Raw genomic sequence first — 25,349 nt, 5'->3', positions numbered from 1 at the left:
ATTTCATACTCACAACACGTCTTACTGTGTCCCGAACTTATGCTACTTTCCATATTTCCTTGCCTTCCATTTTGTGGTTGCTAACGCTGCTATTGCCATCCGTCCTTAGCAATTGTCCACCAGTGTATATCAGTTAGATCTTTCTATAGTACTTCATACATAAAAAAAAAGTAAACTGTTTTCAGAAAGACTTGTGATACATATCAATTTTTATGTCACAAATATCCGCTTAATTTTTAATACCGCACATTTCTGGAAAAAAATTTTGAAAAATTCTGGACGTCTTCTTATAAGATAAATTATAGTTCGTGATTTTTTGGAGAAAATCTAAGATGGCATGAATCACATAATAATGCTTAGCGAGACAGTTTCTCAAACTCTGGCTCTTAAAATAGTTTATTGTTCTGCAGCCAGAATACACATTTTCGGTGAAAATACACCTCAGATTAAACTTTTCTTATGCAGTTTAAATGCGTCGCTGATGCTGTAAATGTTTCTGTAACACGATAACATGAAGGACTTGATTTGTTTCTTTTTTGAGGAGTGAACAGTTGCAAAAGATCTCCAATCATACGAACAAAATAATAATAATAATAAGATATATCTTTAGACATGCTAAAATGTCTTCTACAAATGTGACAAAATATTTTTAATATTTCAAAAAGAATTTTACCATTTGTAACAAAACTGACTTACAAATACTTGTGACATTAATAGCCCGTCCTTCTTCATCCCTGTATGGTAGGACACAGTAAGCCCCCTTTCTTAACAACGGTTCTATTTTCGATATGGGCTGTAAGAGATCAGGATACTTTGAGCGTATGGTGTAGAAGTTCTGGAGGAGGTTGAATGCACTGTCGCAATCGAATTTTCGAGCCCTCAGGAAAAGAAGCAAGTAATCATCATCCGTACAAGGGTTCAAATTCGGAACACCTGGAATGAAAACCCCCCGGTCATAAATTTGAAGACGAAAACTTTAAAAAATTGCCATAAGCAATATTTTTTTGGGCGGATAAATTTTATTCTTGCTCCTTGTAGTGCACAAATTGTTACTGTTGATACCCGTTTTTGGAATTGAAATCCCATCAACTTCAAATAATATTAACATATATAAATGAAAAAAATCTAGTTAATTGCTGTTTTGGCTTTTCAGTTTTTAAAATAAACGTTTAAATAATAAGTTTGCAGTTTAGGACAAGTCATGGGTTTTACAACTTTTGATTTTTTTTAAATGTTGAACTTTTTTGAAAATCTTTTTTTCTACACTAAGCCATAGATGTAGTATAACTAGACGCAAAACTCCATAGCGGCAGACACTTGTCACCATTGAACTCGCGAATCTGGAAGTAAACGGGCAAACGCCTAACCTACGAGGATACAACGCTATTTGCATCCTATGTGGCTACGGCAAAAGTTCTCAACGCTCATGCGCTTTTCTGACACTTGTGCGTTTACTACAAAGTCTCGGCTGCCCATGAAACCGGTTTCTGACAGAATTGTGAAGGCTACGCAGATCCTGATCACAGCATTACGACGTTGCCAGGTTAGGTTTGCCCCAACTATAGTGATTTTTAAATCTTTGCATTAAGCAGGGTAGTTCATTAACAGAAATGCTTGCTAAAACTGTAGACGAACATTGTTGAGTAACTTAACCCATATTAGAACACTCATAGAACGCGTCATCAAAATTTTTTTAAATTGTAACGAGTCCAGTCAATGAACACATTGTAGCATGCATGGAATATGCGATAATTTTTGACTTCAGAATATTGTTAGAGGTAGTTAGTAAGTAAACATACTAAAAGTCCCCGACCCTAGAGGGTGAGCTAAAGGTGGGAGGGAGGGGGGAAGACAATTTTGGGTTTTTCGAGAAAATGTCGGAAACGGTAGAGAAAAAGTGAGTTTAAAATAAAAATTCAAGCTGAATAAATTTTCTACGAAACTGTTTCTACACATATTTGTTAAATTTTCAATAATTTTCTGGGTATATGTTATGAAAAATCGATGATTTTCGGAAAAATTCTCTCTTTTTGTCACACATTTGCTCTTAGTGCCTCCCAAGATCAGTATTTATGAAAATTGTCAATGACAAAGTTGTAGAGCTTTAAATTTCCTTGATTTTGATATGCTACGTTGTTATATTTTATTCAACCAATCAAAAGTTACAGAATCTCAAACACGTACTATAATGGCAAAAACATGAAATACTTGCCATTCACAAATTTCAAACTGACTCGAAAGAATCGCGTACTTCCTCTTTGCTCAATGAATTCGAAGATCTTGATGGACAATAAAGAAGAATTTGTGGATTACTACAACACAAATGATGTTTAAGTGGGGGGGGGGGGATCGTGAAATTGTCACTAGGGGGAAGGAAAGGGTATAAGAAGTGTGATATCAAGCATTTTTTAATACGAATATGTTAAAAGTAGCTTATAAAACAAACTTTGTGACAAAGGGGGGAGGGGATTAAAAACGTTGAAAAAAAGTGACATTATTTATGGACAGCCCTTTATCAAGGAATCGGACGAGGATTTGCAAAATTACGTATATGCAGTATGAATTGGTGGAATGAGGACTTGCAGAAAGTAAGCACTATACATACTGTTTAAGGAAATTGATAACGACATTGATTTAATTTAATTTGAATTTGTTGTTACTGAGGATACCTAGTCTACAAAACTGATAGGCAAAAAGAGACGACTGTATAAACCATATGGACATCAATGTCAGTTAGAAATTTGAAACGACCGTTAAAAAGGAAGGTTTCTGTCCAACTTTCATAATAACAGTCAGCTGACAAATCCGCTAATGATGAAGCTGTTGATGAACGAGAATACGCTCCAAGCTCCGAGCTTTATGTGATGCTGACGTTGATATTGCGAAAACGGCTATCATCAGATGGCAAAATTCTTCGGTAGCTATCATTTGAGAGGAAGTCCTCCTTTTTGTTCTCTTGATAGGCAAATCCATAACAAATCACCACATTCTGCTATCAAAATGTACTAGAAATCTAAAATCATACAACATGTATCTAAGGTATACACCAACAGTTCTTCCGCTGAATCCATTTAGGCTGCTGGGGTAATATAAACTCTTATGGCATGGTACCCTAGCCACAGAAAAGTCCCTCAACGAGTTCCGTTACAGATCATTTATCAAAGAAGCTGTAGACATCGAGACTGATCTCCAACTCTGCCGTACCACCAGGTACACCTGTAGCTAGGAACTTAATGGTGAAGTACCGAATTGGGGGTTTCGGAAAGGAGGAATGACCAACTCGTGCCGAAACTCTCGGAATCGGATGTTGCTCCTGACGGAATCTTGAAGATGATTTTGACCAATTGCTTTTCTACAAGTGACCGAAAGGTCACTTGTAGAAAATCGTTAAACTAATCTGTCGCAAGCTTGCATTGCAAGGGAAGTTGCAACAACGGGATCAAAATATTTATCCAGGACGAAGGGGACGACGACGACATCAATACATTACCAATTTCTTAGAACAACTTTTTTACAGCTGGTGACATGACCCTTCAGCTTCAGAATAAAATCAAGATGTCACCTTGATGATGATATTTTAATTTACTAATTACAGTCGACTCCCGCTACAACGCGATTCAACTTACGTGAAATGGCTATAACGCGAATTTTTCACAAGTAACGAATTTTAGAGTTAGCGCGAATTTTTCGGTTACAACACGAATTTTTTGGAAGGAAGTATCGGCTTTGTTATTGGCGACTAAATGTTGATTTCGTGAATGTTATTACATCCCTTTAAGCACAATGAAAGTTCCCACACCAAACTAGTCTACGCATCGCGTTGTTAGTGCATTAAATAACCACTCAGCATCTTTCTTTTTTTTTTCATTCTTAATATTTAAGTGGATTTAATATAATGGCACCTTCATCTAAAATTTGTGAAGATGGGAAGAAAAAGGAAATTTCTAATTAAAAAAAAAAAAGAAAGAAAAAACTATATGCTCTCGATATGCTTGAACAACTACACAACGTCGACGGTAGCGCGGCAATAAGTATGAGTGAATCTTCCATACATACAATTAAAAATCAAAACTAAAAGATATCCGTAAAAGTTCAGAACTTAGTTTCAATATTGAAGCTTGCATAGTAGTCTAGCAAAGTTAAATATTATGAAAATGGAAGCTGCTCTTGTATTGTGGGTTAAAGATCGAGATCGGGAAGAGGGGCTGTAGCCACAAATTGAAACGTTTTAAAAGAAAAGGCGAAGCAACCGTAATTAAAAATGTATTAGATAACAGTCTGATCATGGAGCATAAATCATCATTATCTTCATTTTTTAACTCCTAAGTATTGTAACTTATTTGTACTGAACAGTACTATTATAGTGCAGCATTTTATTATTTCTACATAAAGTGCGTACCGTGTTGTTTCATTTTATGTCTTTCCCTCTTATTGATCATTCATTTGGTGCATCTTAAAATATTTCATGTTGAATGAAACAGTTTATTTTTTAAAATACAATAAATGTTCAGTTCTTTATGTAAGAAACTGAAGTGTAGTTGAGGAATATTTGAAAGCAGTTTGAGGGTTGTTTATAAGTGTCTAAACGACACGTATAAAAGAATTTGGTATGCTTCTAAAAAGATTGTTTTCATATATTTTTCCACAACGAAAAATTTCGACTTGCGCGAGGAGTCCTGGAACGCGTCCCTCGCATAAGTCGGGACTCGACTGTACTGTCAGTCCATATTCCGTATGAACACTTTCAAAATATGATTAGTAATGATTTAATAAAAACTAAAATTACAAAATGGTGCTGCCGTTCAACTACATTTACCTTATTTCTATTATTAAAATTTTCATTACCATGTCACAGTGTCACATTTTCATTTCAATTAAGAATAACAAAATTGAGTACAACTTCATAGTTTTTGAATGAAATGAAATAAAATGAATGAAAGGGGGGGGGGGGGCTCAACCGAACCAAGCACTGCCACCTGAGGTCTACTAGTCCCCAAACAGAAGTCTTAAAACAGACTAGTAGCTAAAAAAGGATTCAGCAAACACCTAATAGGAATATCATGAATCTTGCATGATTCAAGCAAATGATGACCAAGGTGTTCAAACCTATAGGCAGAAAACACTTCACTAACACAGGGTGTGAGTAATAACTTCTTCCTTAAAAAGGTAACCTCTGCAAATTGGATCATTACTTACACCAATTATAGCAAGGTGCCGCTTTAAGGTGTAAAGTCCAGTAAGAAGACCAAAAGCCTTCCTAATACTATTTTTGTTAAGAAGCCTATTGCATTTTTAGCATATGATCCTCAGAGAAGCAGGTTTGTCCTCCTTAAGGAAAAACAAGCTGAATATGTTCAATGTCATCGCGAGATAACATCTCCGACGGGAAGGTTTCTCTCACAACAGCCATCTTAAACATACGCACTGCTTGAGCATAGGACTGTGCTTGACCAGTCCTTACTCTTTAAGATGCAGCAGTTTGTGCAGGGGAAGGAGTTGAAACCTTCGATCGATGACGTTTGGTTTCTACTACCTTCTCAAGAATGGCTGGCCCAGTGGCTTTCACCTTCTGTAACAGCCTCCCCTCTCCTGCCTGCGCCTTTTGCATTTTTGTGAATAAATAAGTACCCCCTGCCCCCCCCCCCTACTGCAGTGTCTGTGGGTTGCAGATAAGCCCCTTCACTAGTCGGTGGGTTGCAGACCTGCACCCTCACCTCCTCCAGCAGCAAGGTTGCTGATTCTGTCCTTCAAGCCAGTATCCAGATCCAAGGGGGCTGGGAACTGGGCGGTGGTAAAAGGTGGCAAACCCGCACAACCACCGTATACGAGTGCGAGGGTGCGAGGCAAATTACAACGAGGTTTCTCCCGGTTCCTCGGGAGGACTGTTTAGACATCATGCAACCCAGATGCCATCCATCTATCAGCACGGTGCCTCACACCTTAGATTGGGTATCCATTTTAGTCGCCTTTTACGACACGCATAGACTACGTTGGTACTATTCTGCTCCGGTTACCACACGGAGGTCGTTTTTGATTACTTGTCAGCTGGGTGTCGCGGTGATTTGGGCTTCGTATTTCTTTGGTATCAGGTTTGAATCTGCAGTTCAAGTGTTCAGCCGGCGAATTTTCAAGACACAGAAAATCGTCAGGGTCCTTGTCACATGATTGCTGCACAAGATCCCTTGAGCGCATGCTTGGCACACACACTCTGAGACAATAAGAACGAGATAATTCTTTTCTTTTTCGAAAAGTATTGGTTTTCTGGAACGCATACCTAAAAAACCATTGGAAATGTGACATATGCATGAAAACAATTTCACAATAAATTTAGTTAACTTTCACTTTTATTCGGAAACACATTTTTCCTGCCGTTTCCGAGATATAATTGAAAACCACAAAATTTGACTCCCCCTTCACACTTTCAACTCCCCCACCCCCTAGGGTAGGGGACTTTTAGTATGCTTACTTATTAATTACTTCTAACAAATTTCTTACTGAGGAAGTGCTTTCGTTAAACAATGCCAGGTATGAAGCTAATTCAAACTGCATATACGTAGTTCTGCACCGTCCGATTTCATGGTAAGAGGCTGTCTATAAATGATGTTACACGTTTTTTTCAACTTTTTTGTCCCCCTCCCCTTTGTCACAAAGTTCGTTTTGCAAGCTACTTTTCATGAACATATTCGTATAAAAAAAATGCTTGATGTCACATTTCTTACTCTTTCCTTCCTCCTTGTCACAAAGTCACAATTTCACGACCCCCCCCCCCCCTTAGCATCATTTGTGTTGTAGTAATCCACAAATACTTCTTTCTTGTCCGCATCAGGATTGTCGAATTCATTGAGGAAAGAGAAATTACGCGATACTTTCGAGCCAGTTTGAAATTTGAGAATGGCAAGTGTTCTATTTTTTGCCATTATAGTGCGTGTTTGAAATTCTGTAACTTTTGATTGATTGAATAAAATATAACAAAGTAGCATATCAAATTGAAGGAAATTTAATGCTCTACATCTTAGTCATTGACAATTTTTATAAATACTGATCCCGGGAGGAACTAAGAGCAAATGTTTCACAAAAAGAGAGAATTTTCCCGAAAATCATCGATTTTTCAAAACATATACCCGGAAAATTATTGGAAATTTGACAAATATGTGTAGAAACAGTTTCGTAGAAAATTTATTTAGCTTGAATTTTATTTTAAACGCATTTTTTCCACCGTTTCTGACATTTTCCCGAAAAACCCAAAATTTTCTTCCCCCCTCCCTCTCACCTTTAGCTCACCCCCTAGGGTCGGGGACTTTTAGTATGTTTACTTACTAACTACCCCTAACAATATTCTGAAGTCAAAAACTATCGCATATTCCATGCACGCTACACCCCTGTTTTGAGCACTCATTGACTGGACTAAACTACGTTGTTACTAGGACGTGCTTAGACATATAAAACGAAAATTTTAAAAATAACTTTTATAGTTTTTTAAATATATGCTGTCCTATAAATAGGACAACGGTCCAAAGCACTACAAAAATCTCAACTTTTTTTCTCTTACCTTCCGGGGAAAGAAATTGCGCATGAAACAGAAGAAAGTAGTCTAAAATAAGTCCAACACTGCATTTTTTGCTTATAGTAATTAGTTTTCTATTGCAATTTATTAATTTGCATCTTCTTTGTCGACAATCAGCATTTTTCACCATGCTCATTGTTAATATGAAAAATTATTTGTTATTTTGTAGCATACTGCGTTGCCTTATTTTAATTGATGGAATTGATAAGGAATAATATTGAAATAACCAACGTTATTCATTGTAAGATGCCGACACCCATAAATTATAGCCAATTTTGACTGAGGTTTGTTTTTCATTAACATCTTACAGTCATGTCTACCAAAATAACTCACAATTATTTCATCAATTGTTACATTCTCGGAAATTACGTCAAACTGCTGCAAAGCAACATTAAGTTTTCTAAGAATGGTCCACTTTTGTAATAAGATCGTTGAATTTTAGCAGTCGATTTTTTAGTTGTCATTGAAATGAAGATAATGTTTGATATCGCTGTATTTTTTCTCTCGATATGGCATTACTAACTAATGTTGTGCCAGTATCGGTAGCATTTTCCAAATACTTTTTTTACGGGGTAATATATGATAACCACTAAAAAATAGAATACCTAGGAATAACTGGAAATCATTCTCAATTCTCAAAGATACTAAAAGAATGATCATTCTTTTGGAAAGTATTACGGCCCTCTCTAACTGGATGTGATATCATGTCTTCTGCCATAACATGAAAAAGTTCAATAGGACTTTTACCTGCAATAATATCAGTTATATTTTAGTGTTCTTGCAAATGATTAGACTTTGTGCGCAGATACAAATTTTGGTAAATATTTTTTCCACTTCGCATCCTTTGTTTCGAAACTAGGCTCATCGCATTTGTTTTTCGTAAAAAGTTCTACATTTCCAGCAGCATTTTGTACAGAAGATTTGTCACTTCATGTTGGTGAATTACAATTTATTAAAGAGTCATCTCTTTTTTCTTTGTCACTAACTAAACCAGGTCCAGCAGGAGTAATAACCACTTCTGGTTCATCAATTTTATCGTCAGAAAAATAAATTTTCTATTTAATAGCTTCCTCAGCTGTCAGAATTTTTTTCACCATTTTATAGAAATTTAGCTTATAAGAACTTTTTCATTATTTTGCATATCCCCGTGTAAGAAACGTTATAAAACAAACCAAACACAGCAAATGATACTCTTATCTAAAAGGAATTCCAAGATTCAGAATCTTTTTCCCCAAAAAGAACAAGTGTACGCATACAAAAGATCTTGTTTTGAGGAATGCAAATCTTTTCTTGCCTTGTTTATGCGAAAGAATACCTGCGGGGAGGGGGGGGGGGGGCTCCTGTCAATTAACCAGCAACCCTTTCAACTTAAAACTCCACCCACTTGACGTTGTTTTGTCATCGTATAAATACAGCTTGTTCTACGAATTTTTTTGCAGGAATGTGAATCAGTAGAAAAAAAAGGGTCCGTATTGGACTGTTTTCCTATTTTTAGGACACCTGGATGTTTTACTGAATATACCTAGAAAATATAATTCCTTTCTTGAGCATTTTTATTCATAGCAGTAGCACTGTCCTTCTATTACGAAAATGAATCCTTACATTTATTTTTTAACGGAATGTATATTTTTTGATTAATCATGAGTAATTAAGTCTTTTTAAGTGTTAATTTTATTGATTATTTACCAATTAAAATGAAATTTAACTATCAGACTTTTGTTTGTATATTATGCACATGTTTGTCAAAAAATATTTGTGACATAATTTGGATAAGTTCATCTCTTTATTTGTCATCTATGCTTATTTATTTCAGCTGTCCTGTTTATAGGACTGCGGTTCGATATGGGTAACATTTTTTATTCAAGGACATGAAATGGTCCGTTTGTCTGAAAATGATCCAGTTGCAGATTCTTCAGGAATTTCTGCTTACTTACCTTCCAGCATATCCTTGAGAGTACGCAGCCCAGCTTCTTTCTTTTCAGGAGTCTCGTTCAGTTCCAATTTCGCTTTCAACTCATCCTGTGAGTTTAACTTTTCGTTAAGAGCTAATCGGAAAGTCTTTCCGCCGGATGTAAGTGCCATGCCGTCCGTCATCTTAACCCTTTCTCTATCAATACATATTAAAAATATATGCGTTTTTTTCTGAGAACAAAATAAAATAAGTACTTTATTTAATCAGTTACAACATAAATATCAACAATGTGCTTGAAAACAAAAGTAACAGGCAGAAGTATCAGCACGGATTATACACAGTCCAGCTCCATTCACATTAATGTAACCACCTGTCAAAATCCAAAAGCGGACCGCTGCGAGACGTGCAGGAAGAGAGTCAGTAAGGTTCTTGAAGTTGTTCACTGGGATGTTCAGTCATGCCGACTCCAGTGCTGGGGCATGCTACAGTAGGTTAAGCGGCTGAGGATCCAAGGTGCGGACAATCCAATCGAAGATGGTCACACAACTTCTCGATTGGGAAAATTTGTTGCCCAAGGTTTAAGTGACCTGCCGCTCTTCGAACCACGCTCGTACACTGCGAACTTTATGACCCGTCGCATTGTCCTTCAGGTAGGTGTCATCATCCTGCGGAAAAATAATTTACACGTACGAGTGAACGTGGTCCGCAAGGATAGGTGCATACTTGTCCATCTTACCTCTCACAGTGATGAGTGTACCCAGAGAATAATTCGAAAACATTCCTCCGACCATAATGCTCCTCATTCAACTTGGACCATTTTTTTGCAGTTGTTACAGGGTGTTTGCTTTCGGAGGTTTCACGCAGTATACGCTACCGTCTGTTTGTCCGATGGAGCATAAAACATAATTCATCGAAAAAAGCCACCTGTCTTCACCATTGAGCTATAATACTAATTATAGCTCAATAGTTAATTATAGCGTACTTAGTATTAGAGCTCAATGGTCTTCACACAGTAAAAGTCCAGTTGCGGTACTGGCGAGCAAATTCCAGAAGTTCGTCCGTCACAGATTAACAGCACTCAACATAGGTGCATTAACCACGCGTCTGCTCCACGCGACAAACATCAACGTCCTCTGAACCGTCGTTGTGTTTACACTATAGATAACCAGTTGGTTCTGAGAAAATTGTTGCTGAACGGTAGCACGTCTATCATTCATTCGTACGAAGGCACCGCCGCAGCCGTCGTTCGCCTCTATTTTCAATGACCCATGGTGCACCACATTTTCCATGTCGCTGTTTTTGGATAGTGCCATTTTGCCATGGTCGGCACGCTTTTACCATGGCGGTCCGGTCCCCACGAGCAACTATCAAAAGTTATTTGTTCGGAAATGCTTCCGCCCTTGGCCCGAAAATCAATGGTCATGCCCTTTTGGAGGTCAGGTTAATCGCTCCGTTTCTGCATAACTGCAAGAATTGAAGTGTTTTCCGAATACCTACAGCGCACTTTATATATTGTTACAAATTCTGTAAATAGTAATTATTGTAGTAACGTAACCTGTAAATAGTTCCCCGTAATGAATATACAGCCCCTTTACATTCAGCCGAAGTATACGACCCCCTATTATTTTTCTTCTTATTTCATTCACTAATTTTATCAATGAAAGTGTAGAACGGTGTAGCATTTTCTGGAATATTTGAGAGCTCTCTTTTCGGTGTGTATATAAGCCGTTACGCTGGATAAAAAGTTTAGTTTCGATTGAGAATTTGTACTGAGAGTGTATTAGCTCTGTTTATTTCGAGGCATTTCGCTGTGTTGTTTTCGTATTTGGAAGTAAATACGTGTGTAACCGTTGAGTTTACGGTGTTGAGTGATACTTGTTTAATTGCTGATGATTAATTTAGCAGTTGTTGACGCTCTTTCCTGTACATAGTGTAAATAAATTTCCTGTATTTTAAATCAAGAACTGTGTCGTCCTTTCAAGAAAGTTGGAAGCCGCACCGGATCCGTTACAATTGGCGCCCAACGTGGGACTACTTTAGGACTTTCTTGGAGTAAGTGTGACTTTGGACATTTTTTCATAAAAACTTTTTGAATTTGGACTTTATTTTTATGGTGATTACTCGCGCAATGGATGAACAATTAAAACAACTTCTTGACGCTATCACCTCTGTGAAGAGTGATATGGCGGCTAATCAAGAACAATTAAATAGTGATTTAACTACTAAAGTTACTACAAGTCAAGATGAAATGAAAAGTGACTTAACGTCGATGAAAACCATGATGGAGAATCAACTAACCGCCATGGCAGACAAAGTCGATGCTCTGGGAGAAAAATTTGATACTGTGGAAGAGCGCATCGCCAATGTGGAAAATAAGTTGGAAGAAGAAGACAAGAAATTTACTTCATTTAAGGAAGAAATAATTAAGGACATGGAAAGGAGATTGGCGACCGCGGAAAGCAGCTCTGTACAGTTTGGCGCTCCCACATCGGTTGCTCGACCGTCCATTAAACTTGCCACATTCGATGGGAAAACTTCGTGGCAGGTTTACAAAACTCAATTCGTGATAGTGGCGGAAGCGAACGGATGGGACTCTGCTGCCAAGGCCTGCCATCTTGCAGCATCCCTGAGAGGTGACGCAGCGGACATTCTTCAGACCCTTCCGGACAGCCAGCGCCTGGATTTTGCCGCCCTCACATCTGCGTTGGAGCTTCGCTTCGGTGAGAAGTGCCAGAAAGATTTCAGCCGACTCCAGTTGCAGTCCCGTTTCCAGAAAACCGGGGAAACCCTGCAAGAGCTTGCGGCGGACGTCAAAAGACTGTCTCATCTTGCTTTTTGCGACTGTCCTGCGAATGTTCGAGACAACCTGGCACTCAACTACTACATCGACGGGGTTCAAGATCCAGAAATCCAGAAAGCTCTACGGATGGCGGATGTCAAAGATCTGAATTCTGCTGTTGTGTATGCGATGAAGTTGGAGGCCGCCCAGCAAGCAACCCGCAAGGATCGCCATTTAATCCGCGGCGTGAAAACTGATGACCCTGATCCGGTTTCGTCACGTTTTGCTGAACTTGAAAAGCAAATAAAAGAAATTGCAGGAACCCTCAAAAGGATTTCGGCTCCCAAGGACCAAAATCGACAACCACTTAAGTGCTGGAAATGTGGCGTCGAGGGTCACTTACGAAGAAACTGTGAAGTTCGCCGAGAAACCAGAGGGAAGAGCACCTATCCCTCTCAGGTCCAGGAACACTAAGCCAGGCAATCTCGAGGGGCGGAGGTCGCCAAATTGGAATGAGCCCCATCTTAAAGTTTTCCAGATTTCATCGACGAGTGGCGGCAGTAATGGACTTTTTGTTTACGCATATGTAAACGGGTTTCCCTGCGAACTGATTATTGACAGTGGAGCCAATGTTACAATCATTAGAACAGATGTGGCTCGTCAATTTGGACTCAACATTCTATGGACGCCGCCCTGCGTTACCCTCCAAACTGTGACAGGTGACAAGATCGAGATTGAAGGTAAAATAAACTTAAAAATTGTGTTTGGAAATGCCACTTACCATCATACGGCATTCGTTGCTGCTATCACAGACCTCTTCATTCTCGGATTGTACTTTTTAAAGAAGTATGACTTCAACCTCGACTTCAAGACTAATGAGCTGCTCTCGACGAGAGAAGACATAGCCGTTTTCCCCCCAGAAAGTGATGTAAAGTCCGCTCATCAAATAATAGCCCAAACAGATTTATCGATTCCCCCAAGGTCAGACTCATTAATACCTGGCTCCTTTGAAGAAAGCAATAGTTTTCGATTTGGACTCATTGAATACCCTAACCTAAGCAATAACCTAAAAGGAGTGCTGGTAGCATCTACGCTTGTGGACCTTTCTAAGGATGTAATTCCTATGAGAGTCGCCAACGTGAGTGAAAGGCCAAGGAATTTCTGGAAAGGTGAAGTGTTAGCAACTTGTACTCCAGTAAACTGCATCATTAGGAGAATCAATTCCTCCGAGACTGTGTCTTCTGAGTCCTTGACATCGAAGTTAATTGGGAGTGCGCCATTATCGAAAGATCAAAGAACTGCTGCGGAACAATTGGTGGATGACTTCAAGCATCTGTTTTCATCTACATCGGAGGATGTTGGCCGTACGAATTTAACGCAGCATAGGATTTACACTGGAGAACACCCCCCTATTAAACAGCATCCAAGACGACTACCTTTCACCAAGAAGGAAGAGGTTGAGACCCTCCTGAAAGAGATGAAGGGGAATGATGTAATCGAACCCTCATCCAGTCCTTGGGCGTCTCCCATCGTCTTGGTCCGAAAGAAAGATGGCTCCACCAGATTTTGGGTCGATTACCGACGGCTGAATGAAATCACCAAGAAAGACAGTTACCCTCTTCCACGGATAGACGATACCTTGGACACTCTTTCCGGACACAAGTGGTTTTCGAGCCTGGACTTGAAGAGCGGCTACTGGCAGGTTGAGATACACCCTGATGACCGAGAGAAGACAGCGTTTACAACTGGACAAGGCTTATGGCAGTTTAAAGTGATGCCCTTCGGTCTCTGCAATGCACCAGCTACGTTCGAGCGTCTTATGGAGACAGTGTTAAGAGGACTTTCCTATGAATCCTGTCTGGTCTACTTAGACGATATCATCATCGTGGGACGTAGTTTCGAAGAACATCTGGCAAATCTTAGGAAGGTGCTGCAAAAGCTTAAGGAAGCCAATCTGAAGTTAAGCCCGTCCAAATGTAATTTGTTCCGCCGGGAAGTGAACTACCTTGGTCACATCATCTCTTCTGAGGGTGTACAAACCGATCCAGAAAAGGTATCTGCGGTCAAGAGTTAAAATCGTCCCGAAAACATCCATCAGCTGCGAAGTTTCCTGGGGCTCTGCACGTACTACAGGAAGTTTGTGAAGGGTTTTTTCAGCATTGCACGACCTTTGCATAAGCTGACGGAGAGCAAGCAAAAGTTTGAATGGTCCAAAGAATGCGAAGATGCATTTCTACGACTGAAGGAGGCTTTAACATCAACGCCTATCCTCGCCTATCCTCAGCCTGAAAAATCCTTCATCCTGGACACTGATGCGAGCCACGAGGGCATCGGAGCTGTTTTATCCAAAGAAATTGACGGCAATGAACATGTCATCGCTTACTGGAGCAATTGCTTATCAAAGTCGGAGCGAAATTACTGCGTCACCAGAAAGGAGTTACTGGCCATAGTGAAAGCTGTAGAACACTTCCATCATTACCTATACGGTCGAAAGTTTCTGCTTCGAACAGATCATGCCTCGTTAACTTGACTTTTGAACTTCAAGAATCCAGAAGGTCAGATAGCCAGGTGGATACAGCGGCTCCAGGAATATGACATGGTGATCAAGCACCGAAAAGGGTTGTCTCACGGTAATGCAGACGCTTTATCAAGGAGACCCTGTCCTGAGAACTGAAATTATTGTTCCCGAATCGAGAAACAGTATGGAACGACTAGCCCTACTGCCTATCAGGTGACAATGACTCCAACATCATCAGAACCTGATCCATGGAGTGACGACCAAGTTCGAAAAGATCAACTTGAAGACCCCGACATAAAACCAATTTTGGAGTTCATGGAGAGTGACAGTCGGCTAGCTGGCAGGATGTTTCCATCTTCAGTCCTGCAACAAAAATATACTGGGCTTTATGGAACTCGCTCCATTTACGGAACGGCGTGCTACACCGAAAATGGGAATCTGACGACGGCAAAACATCTAGGTGGCAGTTACTACTTCCCCGATCAAGGATTTCAGATGTTCTGAAAGAAATACATAGTAGTGCGACTGGAGGACGTTTTGGTGTCTTGAAAACCTTCAATAAAGTTCGGGAGCGCTTCTTCTGGATCAAGGCGAAGGATGACGTGGAGAAGTGGTGTCATTCTTGTGACGCCTGTGCTGCACATAAAGGACCGAAGAAGAGAAGCAGAGGGAAGCTACATCTGTACAACGTTGGAGCTCCTTTCGAACGAATTGGGATCGACATCCTGGGTCCTCTACCAAGAACTGCTGATGGGAACAAATACATTCTTGTTTCCATCGACTACTTCACCAAATGGCCGGAAGCATATCCCATTCCAGATCAAGAAGCTACCACCGTAGCAGAGACTCTAGTCCAGCATTGGATCTCGAAATATGGAACACCTTTGCAGATTCATTCCGATCAAGGGAGGAATTTCATCTCTGCTGTGTTTAAGGGCCTATGTCAAATTTTCTGAATTGAGAAAACTAGGACAACACCACTACACCCACAATCGGACGGCATGGTGGAGAGATTTAACCGCACAATCCTGAATAATCTCTCGCTTATGGTATCCAGAAATCAACAGGATTGGGTCAAGAAGCTACCTTTGTTCCTGCTGGCCTACCGCAGTGCTGTCCACGAGACTACCGGATTTGCCCCATCTCAGATGCTCTTCGGCCGAGAGCTTCGGCTACCTTGTGATCTCGTCTTCGGTTGTCCTCCGGATGCGCCTTCATCGCCTGAGGAGTACATCCAGGATCTCCAGGCCCGGTTGGAAGACGTTCATAACTTCGCACGAGAGCGAATCAACATCGCGGCGGAGAAGATGAAGACCCGATAAGACGCAAGGTCTACTGGTTATGAATTCAACGAAGGCGACAAGGTTTGGTTATGGAATCCCATCCGACGGAAAGGTCTTTCACCCAAATTGCAGTCGCATTGGGATGGACCCTACAAAGTCCTTAACCGACTGAATGACGTCGTAGTGAGGATCCAAAAATCACCTAATGCAAAACCTAGGGTTGTACATTATGATCGGTTAGCCCCGATAGTTCATGAGTATTACGTAAACAACCATGATTGATAACATAAAAGTCGTAGATAATCTTTGCTTTTAATGTTTAGTAATATTTCTTGTTATTATTGTGTTTTCTGTATCTGTTAGTTATTAATTAATGTGTATATTTGTGAACTTGTGATAGAAGTTTGGCATTCTTTCTGGGGATTGTACTGCCCTATTGAAAGCAATCAGACCGCGCCTAAATTCCATGACTAACTGTCAATTCCATGAGTTTTGAGCATTTTCTACTCAAAATTATGATTTTCCATGGCAAATCCCCAAAAGAAAGATTTTTCTTCTGGAAAAATTTGAACGATGACATCTGAAGCCTGGGCCCCATTAGACGCAGGCTGATTGAGAGCAATCAGCCCGCGCTTAAAATCTATGAATAACTGTCAGTTTCCATGTTTGAGCATTTTCCACTCAAAATTATGACTTTCCATGGCAAATCCTCAAAATAAAAAAAATAATAATAAATTGGTTTTAAGTATGAGACACTTCGCGACTCCGAGGCCTCCTGCTTTGAAGGAGGCCTTTCCAAGGAAGGACTTTCCATGGCAAATCCTCAAAATAAAAAAAATAATAATAAATTGGTTTTAAGTATGAGACACTTCGCGACTCCGAGGCCTCCTGCTTTGAAGGAGGCCCCAGCTAGCGCCTCATGCGCCTATGCGATGATCCGCCACTGTGGAGGCAAATTACAACGAGGTTTCTCCCGGTTCCTCGAGAGGACTGTTTAGACATCATACAACCCAGCATCCATCCATCCATCAGCACGGTGCCTCACACTTTAGATTGGGTATCCATTTTAGTCGCTTTTTACGACACGCATAGACTACGTTGGTACTATTCTGCTCCGGTTACCACACGGAAGTCGTTTTTGATTTAGTAATATTTCTTGTTATTATTGTGTTTTCTGTATCTGTTAGTTATTAATTAATGTGTATATTTGTAAACTTGTGATAGAAGTTTGGCATTCTTTCTGGGGATTGTACTGCCCGGGACGTGCAGTCCTTAGAAAGGGGGCAATGTTACAAATTCTGTAAATAGTAATTATTGCAGTAACGTAACCTGTAAATAGTTTCCCGTAATGAATATACAGCCCCTTTACATTCGGCCGAAGTATACGATCCCCCTATTCTTTTTCTTCTTATTTCATTCACTGATTTTATCAATGAAAGTGTAGAACGGTGTAGCATTTTCTGGAATATTTGAGAGCTCTCTGTTCGGTGTGTATATAAGCCGTTACGCTGGATAAAAAGTTTAGTTTCGATTGAGAACTTGTACTGAGAGTGTATTAGCTCTGTTTATTGCGAGGCATTTCGCTGTGTTGTTTTCGTATTTGGAAGTAAATACGTGTGTAACCGTTGAGTTTACGGTGTTGAGTGATACTTGTTTAATTGCTGATGATCAATTTAGCAGTTGTTGACGCTCTTTCCTGTACATAGTGTAAATAAATTTCCTGTATTATTAATCAAGAACTGTGTTGTCCTCTCAAGAAAGTTGGAAGCCGCACCGGATCCGTTACAATATTTACCAAATTTGCTGACGACACGTGCCATCTGTGGTTGGTTTTTGAACGTTGATGTCAAAAGTAGGCGGTGGTCACATTAAAATGACTGGACTGTACGTTGCAAGATTCGTATAATGTAAACACTAACTCAAAATCAAACGAAAATCTATAACTTGGACGGATAAATTCTCTTTGAAGAAAGCAATATAGAAAATTTTAAAGACAACTATGAATTGATGAGAAGGAGAAACTAAATTAAATGAAAGAAAAAATGCTGAATTAAGTGGGATTAAAGCACACAACGCAGATGGAAACGAAAAGCTGACGAATTGAAATAAAACAGAAGAGGGCACATTAACAAATTCAACATCACTTTGAAAATCATTTCTAAAAAAGTGACTAACATGAATATAAAAAAAAAATAATAATAATAGAACTAAAATTTGTTTTTCCATAAGGGTGCCTAAACAGATTCTTCTCAAGTCTATGCTTGCTAGAGTTCAGCCATGAAATTTATTTCTTAACTATATTAACAATTAGCTTTATAATTGCTATTATTCATCTTTGTTTTTGGCAACACGTAAAAAAAAAAAATTTTTTTCCCTAGACAGATTAGTATTACGAAGGCAGCGGACCTGGTAAGTAATCTTATAAAACGATTTTTCGCAAATTAGATGACAATGCAAGAATTTTAAAAAAAAAGACACAAAATTTCAATAGAATAAAAAGGATGTTACAATAGCAAGATAGATAATGTTTGTACCTTTATGGGCAGTTTTGAACAATAAAGTTAAAACAAATTTTCGAAGCAAAGGAAAAAAAATATCCCTAGTATTATACGACTTTTTAAAAACTTACTTAATACTTTGGAATTACGGGAATAAGCAGCGGTTGCCTTCTATTCGCCAAAGCAGTGCACGAAGAACGAGTACAAAAAAACATCTATTAAACTATACGAGTCCAAATATACATCTATTATGAAACCATTGGGATTAAAATGACAACTATCTGAGTTTGAGCAACTGTTAAGAAAATGTATGCAGAGAACAAAACAAAACCTTTTATTAAAGATAATATTCTCTGAACATTCTTAATATGTTAAAACACGTTTCCACTGAAGTGTATTTTTTGTATTTAAATTCGTGTCTTTACATCTGGTAGTTGCATTGTTTGTTTTCAAGAGCGCTGGTTTAGTTTTGCTCAACTTTATGGAATTCGCATTTCGCATTATGTGGAATATTTATGCTACGGAATTCGCATTAATGTTCTGCGCTGCGTGTGTAACTAGTTAATACATGAGACGGTAAAAATAAGTGAGTGTGAGGAATGTTCTTGGCAGGGTTGTTTGGCAATTGGTTTTTTAAAAAAAACCATGCGGTTTTTTAAAAAAATGTTTTTTTTTTTTTTTTTTTTTTTTTTTATATATAAAGCCAAAAAATAAATTCATTTTACAGGTTTACATTGATTTCCCCACACATATTGAAAAATGTAAAATTCCATTTATGCTAAGTTCCTATAGCAAAGTTGCAGAGATAAATACTAAAATTGCAAAGTTGCTTCTTTAAAATGTATTACAAGCTTTAATCGAAAAAATTATTAATATATTTTTTATTTCATATATGTGCCATAAAGCAGATTTCAGTCAATTTCCATCATTATGCTTAATTTGCATGATTAGTTAAGATTTACTAAGGATTGAATCTTTTATTGTAGATGCAATCCATTATATTGCTCACTCCTGTTGCAGGGGTGTGACATTTTTGCCCATTTATTTGCACTTTCCTGGAATTTTAACTTTGACTTGTAAGGTAATCAACAGTCTAACTTAATTGTTTGCACCTAAAAATTAAGATTTGTTCTGCAGGAGAACACAAATAATATGTTTTGAATCAAATTAAAAAAAAAAAGTTTATACTTCATCAGGGTTTGAAATAGGGTTCAATTTCTAGGGGGGAATGTCCCTCTTTACTTCAGATTTCAGGAGGGGGGATTTTTTGAATTTGGGTAAAATTTTTTATAAGTTTTGAAAATTTATTTAGAATTTTTTTTATAATTCATTTTTATTTAATTTTTCTGTACATTGATTTTTAAATTATAATTTTTTTAGTGTAATATCAACCCCACACACATTTTTAAATAATTATTGAGTAATTTTGCAATTTTATTTTATTATTTCATTTTTAATAAAATATTTTACAACTAAGTAACATACACATACACTCAATCATTTTTTCAAATAGACCATTTTCTGGATCTAATTATCCGAATGGGGTCCGGTCCCCATTGTTTAGAATAATATTTCTACTGCACAAAGACTTTTTTTCTGACGATCAAAAAGTTAAAGTAAAAAAATTGCTTATACCTTTCGAAAACTCACTGTCGTTTCCAGCAGCTTTCGGATCGCATTTTGACCGGCGGATCGGAATCAGTTGATGTCGGCGGATCGGAATCGATTGATGTCGATGGATCGGAATCTGTTGATGTCGGCGGATCGGAATCTGTTGACGTCGGAAGATCGGAATCGGTTGACGTCAGCGGATCGGATTCGGTTGATGTCGGCGGATCGGAATCGGTTGATGTCGTAGGATCGGAATCGGTTGCCATCGGCGGATTCGGAATCGGTTGATGTCGGCGGATCGGAATCGGTATGGGGTTCGTTATCGAGTTTAAGAATTTACCCGGGGAAACCCCGCACGGACCTTTGCATTGCGCGGGAAAAACCGATTTTGTGCGCGTTTCGCGCAATCCCGCGCTCTATTTCAACCCTGTTTCATATTAATGATACATAATAGTTCCTTATATTATAATGTAGGAAGATTAAAAGACAAATTTTTAAATTCCCAGAACAAAATGTAAATGTCTGTGTAAAAATTGATTGAGAAATATATAAATCTTCACATCTATAAACTACACTCTCCATTGGTGTTTTTTTTTTTTTGGATTCTGTGTGCTCAAAAGATTTTGATTGGCTATACACCTATGCTGCTTTATGACTATTGGGTGCATATAATTCTTAGTTTTTTCCCCCCTTTTGTTCATTGGAAGCAGAAAGCTATTTTAATTATTTAATTTAGTTACAAGATTTTGTTCTTATCTCTTTAATTAATCAAGAAATTAGGTATAATGTGACTATTGAATAACTGTTAATTACATGGAACCTTAATTACCTTCCGAAAATTGTTTTTCTCGCAAATAGTATTTAAACCAAAAAAAAAACCGGTTTAAACCAAAAAAAAAACCTGGTTTAAACCAAAAAAACGTTTTTTTTTTTTTTGGAAAAAAAAAACGTTTTTTTTACCAACCCTGGTGGATAAATATATACAAAGAAAGAAACAAATTTCTCGGCATCCATGCTAATGCATGCAGGTGCTTCTCGCGGGACGGGAAGCTGAGTCGCTACTCTCTAGCTGCCTCGGCCGGTCCCCAGGTACAGATCTGACGACCACCCCCCAAGAGGGCTTGCCTCGGCGGAAACCTATACAATTTTCCCCGCCTGGCCGCCGAGTGATGGGTATAGACCCGTCACCATTCTGGACCGGGGATTAAATATACACAAAGTTCACCGTTTGAATATACATACAGAAGCAGAGTAGTAAATGCGAGTAGAAAAAAAATATTCGTATGTTTCTTATCTCTCGGTCAGGCGCTTGTAGATATAATGACAAAAAAAAAAAAAAAAAAAAAAAAAAAAACCTAAAATGAAGAAAAGAAAAAAAAATTAATTTGAATTTTGTCATCTTGAATTCAAATTATGTTTTTCGCAATCACGAGTGTGTGTGTGTATATGTAAGCGTGTGTGTTTGTGTGTGGGGGGTATGTGTGTGTGTGTGTAGGCATGTGTGTTTGTGCCTGTGTGCAGGCATGAGTGTGTGGGTAGTTGTGTGTATGTGAGTGTGTGTGTGTGTGTATGTGAGTGTGTGTATGTGTTTGTGTATGTGTGTAGGTGTATGTATGTGTAGGTGTATATATGTATATGTGTGAAGGTGCGTGTATGTATGCGTGTAAGTGTAGGATATTGACGAAACCTGGAGACTGTTTTCGCTAGAGGTGCAGCATCGTGAGGACCCGGTCGACGGTGATGCTGCGGAGGGTGGCGGTAGGAAAAATGATAGGAACGTCAAAAACAGTCAAATAAAAGTAATAAGCAATCGTGATTTCTCAAAAAATGTAGGGGAATTTTATAAGAAAATTTGATTATTTGGGGAAAAAATTTTCAAGAGACAAAAATATCGTAGGAAGTAGAATCATTTTATAAAAATATTAGTGGAAAAATAATTTTTGAATTTGGGGAATTTTAATCGAAAACATCGCTTTTTGGGGAAAAGTTGGAAAGGAAGTGGAGAAATCTGGATTTGTGTCTGTGTGCGTGTTAGGGTGCGTCTTATTTTTGAAGATGTTATTTTTTCATGAGGCACCCTCTCATTTTGTTCCTTTGGATGAAAAAAAAATTCACATATCATAAAAATAAAAATGAATAAAATTTAGAGGTTGCTACCATTGCTGCAAAATTTGAAATCTTTTTTTTTTTTTGCATCGATTATTATAATATTTATTTATGTTTTCTTTTTGTCATTAATTTTAATTAGTAATAAATTAGAAATTATTTCATATTTTATTAAATCATGTTAATTAACTGTAGCTACAATTAACTCTCAACCTCTTAACTAACTGTTGGTTAGCAACTCAAAGAAACACAAGTTGTCAGTTAAGAACTCAAAAAGAAAATTAAAAGAGTTCTATTTCAATAATGAAAAACAAAATTATTAGAATCCATCATTAGATTATTTGCTTGACCTTGCTCTTGCTGATGATACTTTACGCAAGATTTCACATCCTGGCGATAAATTATTTCTAACTGAAACAAACTAGGAGGACAAGGCGAAATTGGTAACAAATAAACCTCTATTTAAAAAGGCAACAGAACTTGAGTGAAAAGAAGAAATTTTGAAAGAAAGAAAAGAATTTGAATCAGCTGTAGTGAAAGTATTTATTTTTAGCCTCTGTTGTAACTGAATGTACTTTCACTGATTCTGAAGAACAAGAATTTGAAATAAAGTTTTTTTAAATTTAGATTTGATCTTTTGTTGTTGAAAAGCATTTTCACCTACAAGAAGGAAACTGTTGCTTCAAGTAATTTTATTTTACATCTATGTGTCATTTCTGAAGAGATACAAACTCCAAATTGGTCTCTTTCTTAAAGAAACCTAAAAGAACAACTCCTCCAATGAAACACTGAACAGCAGATGTTGTAGAACTAAAACCAAAGGGAAAAAAATAGAGGATTAAATAGTTTGGATGATGAGTAGCAATCAAAAAAGGCTTGTATATTAGGGTGGGGCGAAAAATAAAAAGTTTTTCCGATCAACTAGTAATAGTTGCCAAAAGTTGTCTTTGGTGATAGTTAGCAAAAGTGCAAAATTTGATGAAAATCGGATAATATCTTCAGGGGGCGCTGTGGTCACAAAGTTTTATTATAGATTTTTTCCCGGATTTCATGGTTAAAATACGAAAAATAATGCTGTTAACTTATATCATTGCATTTTTTTACTCATAAGATTTATTTATGCACTGAAAGCATATGAAATAACCCATAAAAGTTCTTTTATGTTATTTATTTATATTTCCAGCATCTTAAAAAGAAACAAAAAAGTAAAAAATAGTTACTTTTAGGACAATACTAAGTAAAAACTGATGAATTTTACAAAATGTGACACAAAAATTATGAAAATGCAAATATATTAGACAAATAAAATTAAACAGCACTATTGAAACAATAATAAACAATTTAAAAAAACTGTAAAAATTTATACTACATACGTGATACAAATTTATGTGTCACAGTTAGAGCTTTTACGAAAAAAGTCTTTTTTACTTTCAAAGAAAGGCAGTTCCTTTCGAGCCTCTAAACGTGCACGAATGAAACCATCCCTGGCTTCTATTCCACTTACGGCCAGAGATGCATCCGTCACCAACTTTACGCAGCGCTCCACAGATTGAGTATGACAAAGAAATTTGCACATGTTTTGAAGAAAATGAGGAACATCTCCGGTTTTCACTAAGTCATGTAGCTCGTCCTCAGTTAGTATATTTGTTATAGGAGGTTCTGTTATAAGCACTTCTTCACACTGCCAATTGATCAAGTCGACATAGTCGGAAGAAGAAAAGCTAAGCTCAGGGATGTTAAAAGTACGGATATCATTATTGTTCACAGAATTAGTGTCTCGTACTCTCAAAATCCGACGAGCAGCTAACTGCCGTACATGCCTTCGATCATCATTTAACATCGCCAGCAAGATGTTTTCAGGATGTGCAAAAAAGGCGTTCCGCTGAATGACTGGATCGATGACATGTAACAGGTCGTCTGGCAAATAACGCGACAGATGAATAACGTGCCACAAGTTTCGTGCTCCATCCTTGCATGCTGAGTTGCACTTAATTAGAAACCAGCAAGGTGTATAAACTTTAATAACGAATGAAACAAGCATTTTTAAATTTGCTGTTGGATATTCTGTGCCGATGTACAAACGCAAAATCCGACTGGCTGTCGTGAGCCATCTAGAATGACTCAAGGAACCAGGTACTCTTTCAGAAAGGTGTACGGAGCAGTTGCCACTAATAACGGCTTCAAACATTTCCAGTAGATATTTATGGTCAGTACTTAGGTCCCTCGGTCGATAGTTGGCATGTTTTGAATATTTCACTCAACGGCTTTATATTGTACTATCGGTAGTGATTCGCAGCCTATCAACATTTTGCCAATAGGACCGCTGAATCCTCGGGGATTAGTACTTGGTCCATCCAAGTATTCTACTAAATGGCGAAGCAGCAATTCGTTGCCATGAAGCTGGCATATTAACCACTGCAATGGTCTGTGAAAGAATGTTTCAAGGCGTAAAATCACGCCACTTTTTCTTCCGGTATTTACTGCAGTACCGTCACATCCGAAGGCGCACAACTGAGTAATATCAATTTTGTTTTCGACAATGAAATCCAGTATGCCGTTTGCAATTCCTTCTGCGTTTGATCGATTTGGCGAAATATGTCCTAAGTATTTCTTATCTGGCAGCATAACCAGTGTTACATGTTCTTCAATAATTATTTTTCGATGATAACTGCCGGACACAGATTGTTCCAAGAACAATGTACTATCCTTTCGGCCATCAAAGTACAGACCTTGTACATCAGCACATTTTGGCCCTTGGTGATGAGCTTGCAGATTTTTTCTCACTTTTTTACGCTCTCGTTTCACTTTGCTTGGATCGATTATATTTGAAGATGTTTCAGGAGAAATTAAGCCCACGTCTTCTAATATGGATGATGCCAACGCGGCCTCTGATCTATTCGAAACACCGTATCGGTCACACGTTTTAGAAAATTTGTTCAAACTGACTCTTGCTTGCGAAGTGCTTGCTTTATAATTTATAACTATAAATTCAGGATCCTTTTCGTCCGTACCTTCTATTGAATATTCTTTATCAATTTCTGTTTCTTCAGAACCTTCTTCACGGGTATTAACTATGCT

General features: G+C 38.0%; 1 protein-coding gene across 5 annotated transcripts in view; it reads right to left on the bottom strand.

Moving 5' to 3' along the window:
- The window catches only part of LOC129224482 (alpha-tocopherol transfer protein-like), a 45,733-nt gene extending 26,966 nt beyond the window's left edge, over nt 1-18,767 (bottom strand). For 3 of the 5 annotated variants that reach the window (XM_054858934.1, XM_054858937.1, XM_054858938.1), the window contains exons 1-3: nt 18,686-18,767; nt 9,499-9,671; nt 697-933 (exon numbers count right to left, since the gene is read on the bottom strand). In XM_054858934.1, the coding sequence (XP_054714909.1) occupies nt 697-933; nt 9,499-9,658 (397 nt within the window). In that variant the 5' untranslated portion in view covers nt 9,659-9,671; nt 18,686-18,767. Of the gene's footprint in view, nt 1-696; nt 934-8,169; nt 8,312-9,498; nt 9,707-18,685 lie in introns of all 5 variants that reach the window. The other 2 variants (XM_054858936.1, XM_054858935.1) reach the window with 2 other exon arrangements.
- Nucleotides 18,768-25,349: the final 6,582 nt, after the last annotated feature.

The sequence above is a fragment of the Uloborus diversus genome, chromosome 6, assembly GCF_026930045.1.
Source record: "Uloborus diversus isolate 005 chromosome 6, Udiv.v.3.1, whole genome shotgun sequence".
Classification (NCBI taxonomy): Eukaryota; Metazoa; Arthropoda; class Arachnida; order Araneae; family Uloboridae; genus Uloborus; species Uloborus diversus.
This window is presented reverse-complemented; position numbering and strand designations above follow the sequence as displayed.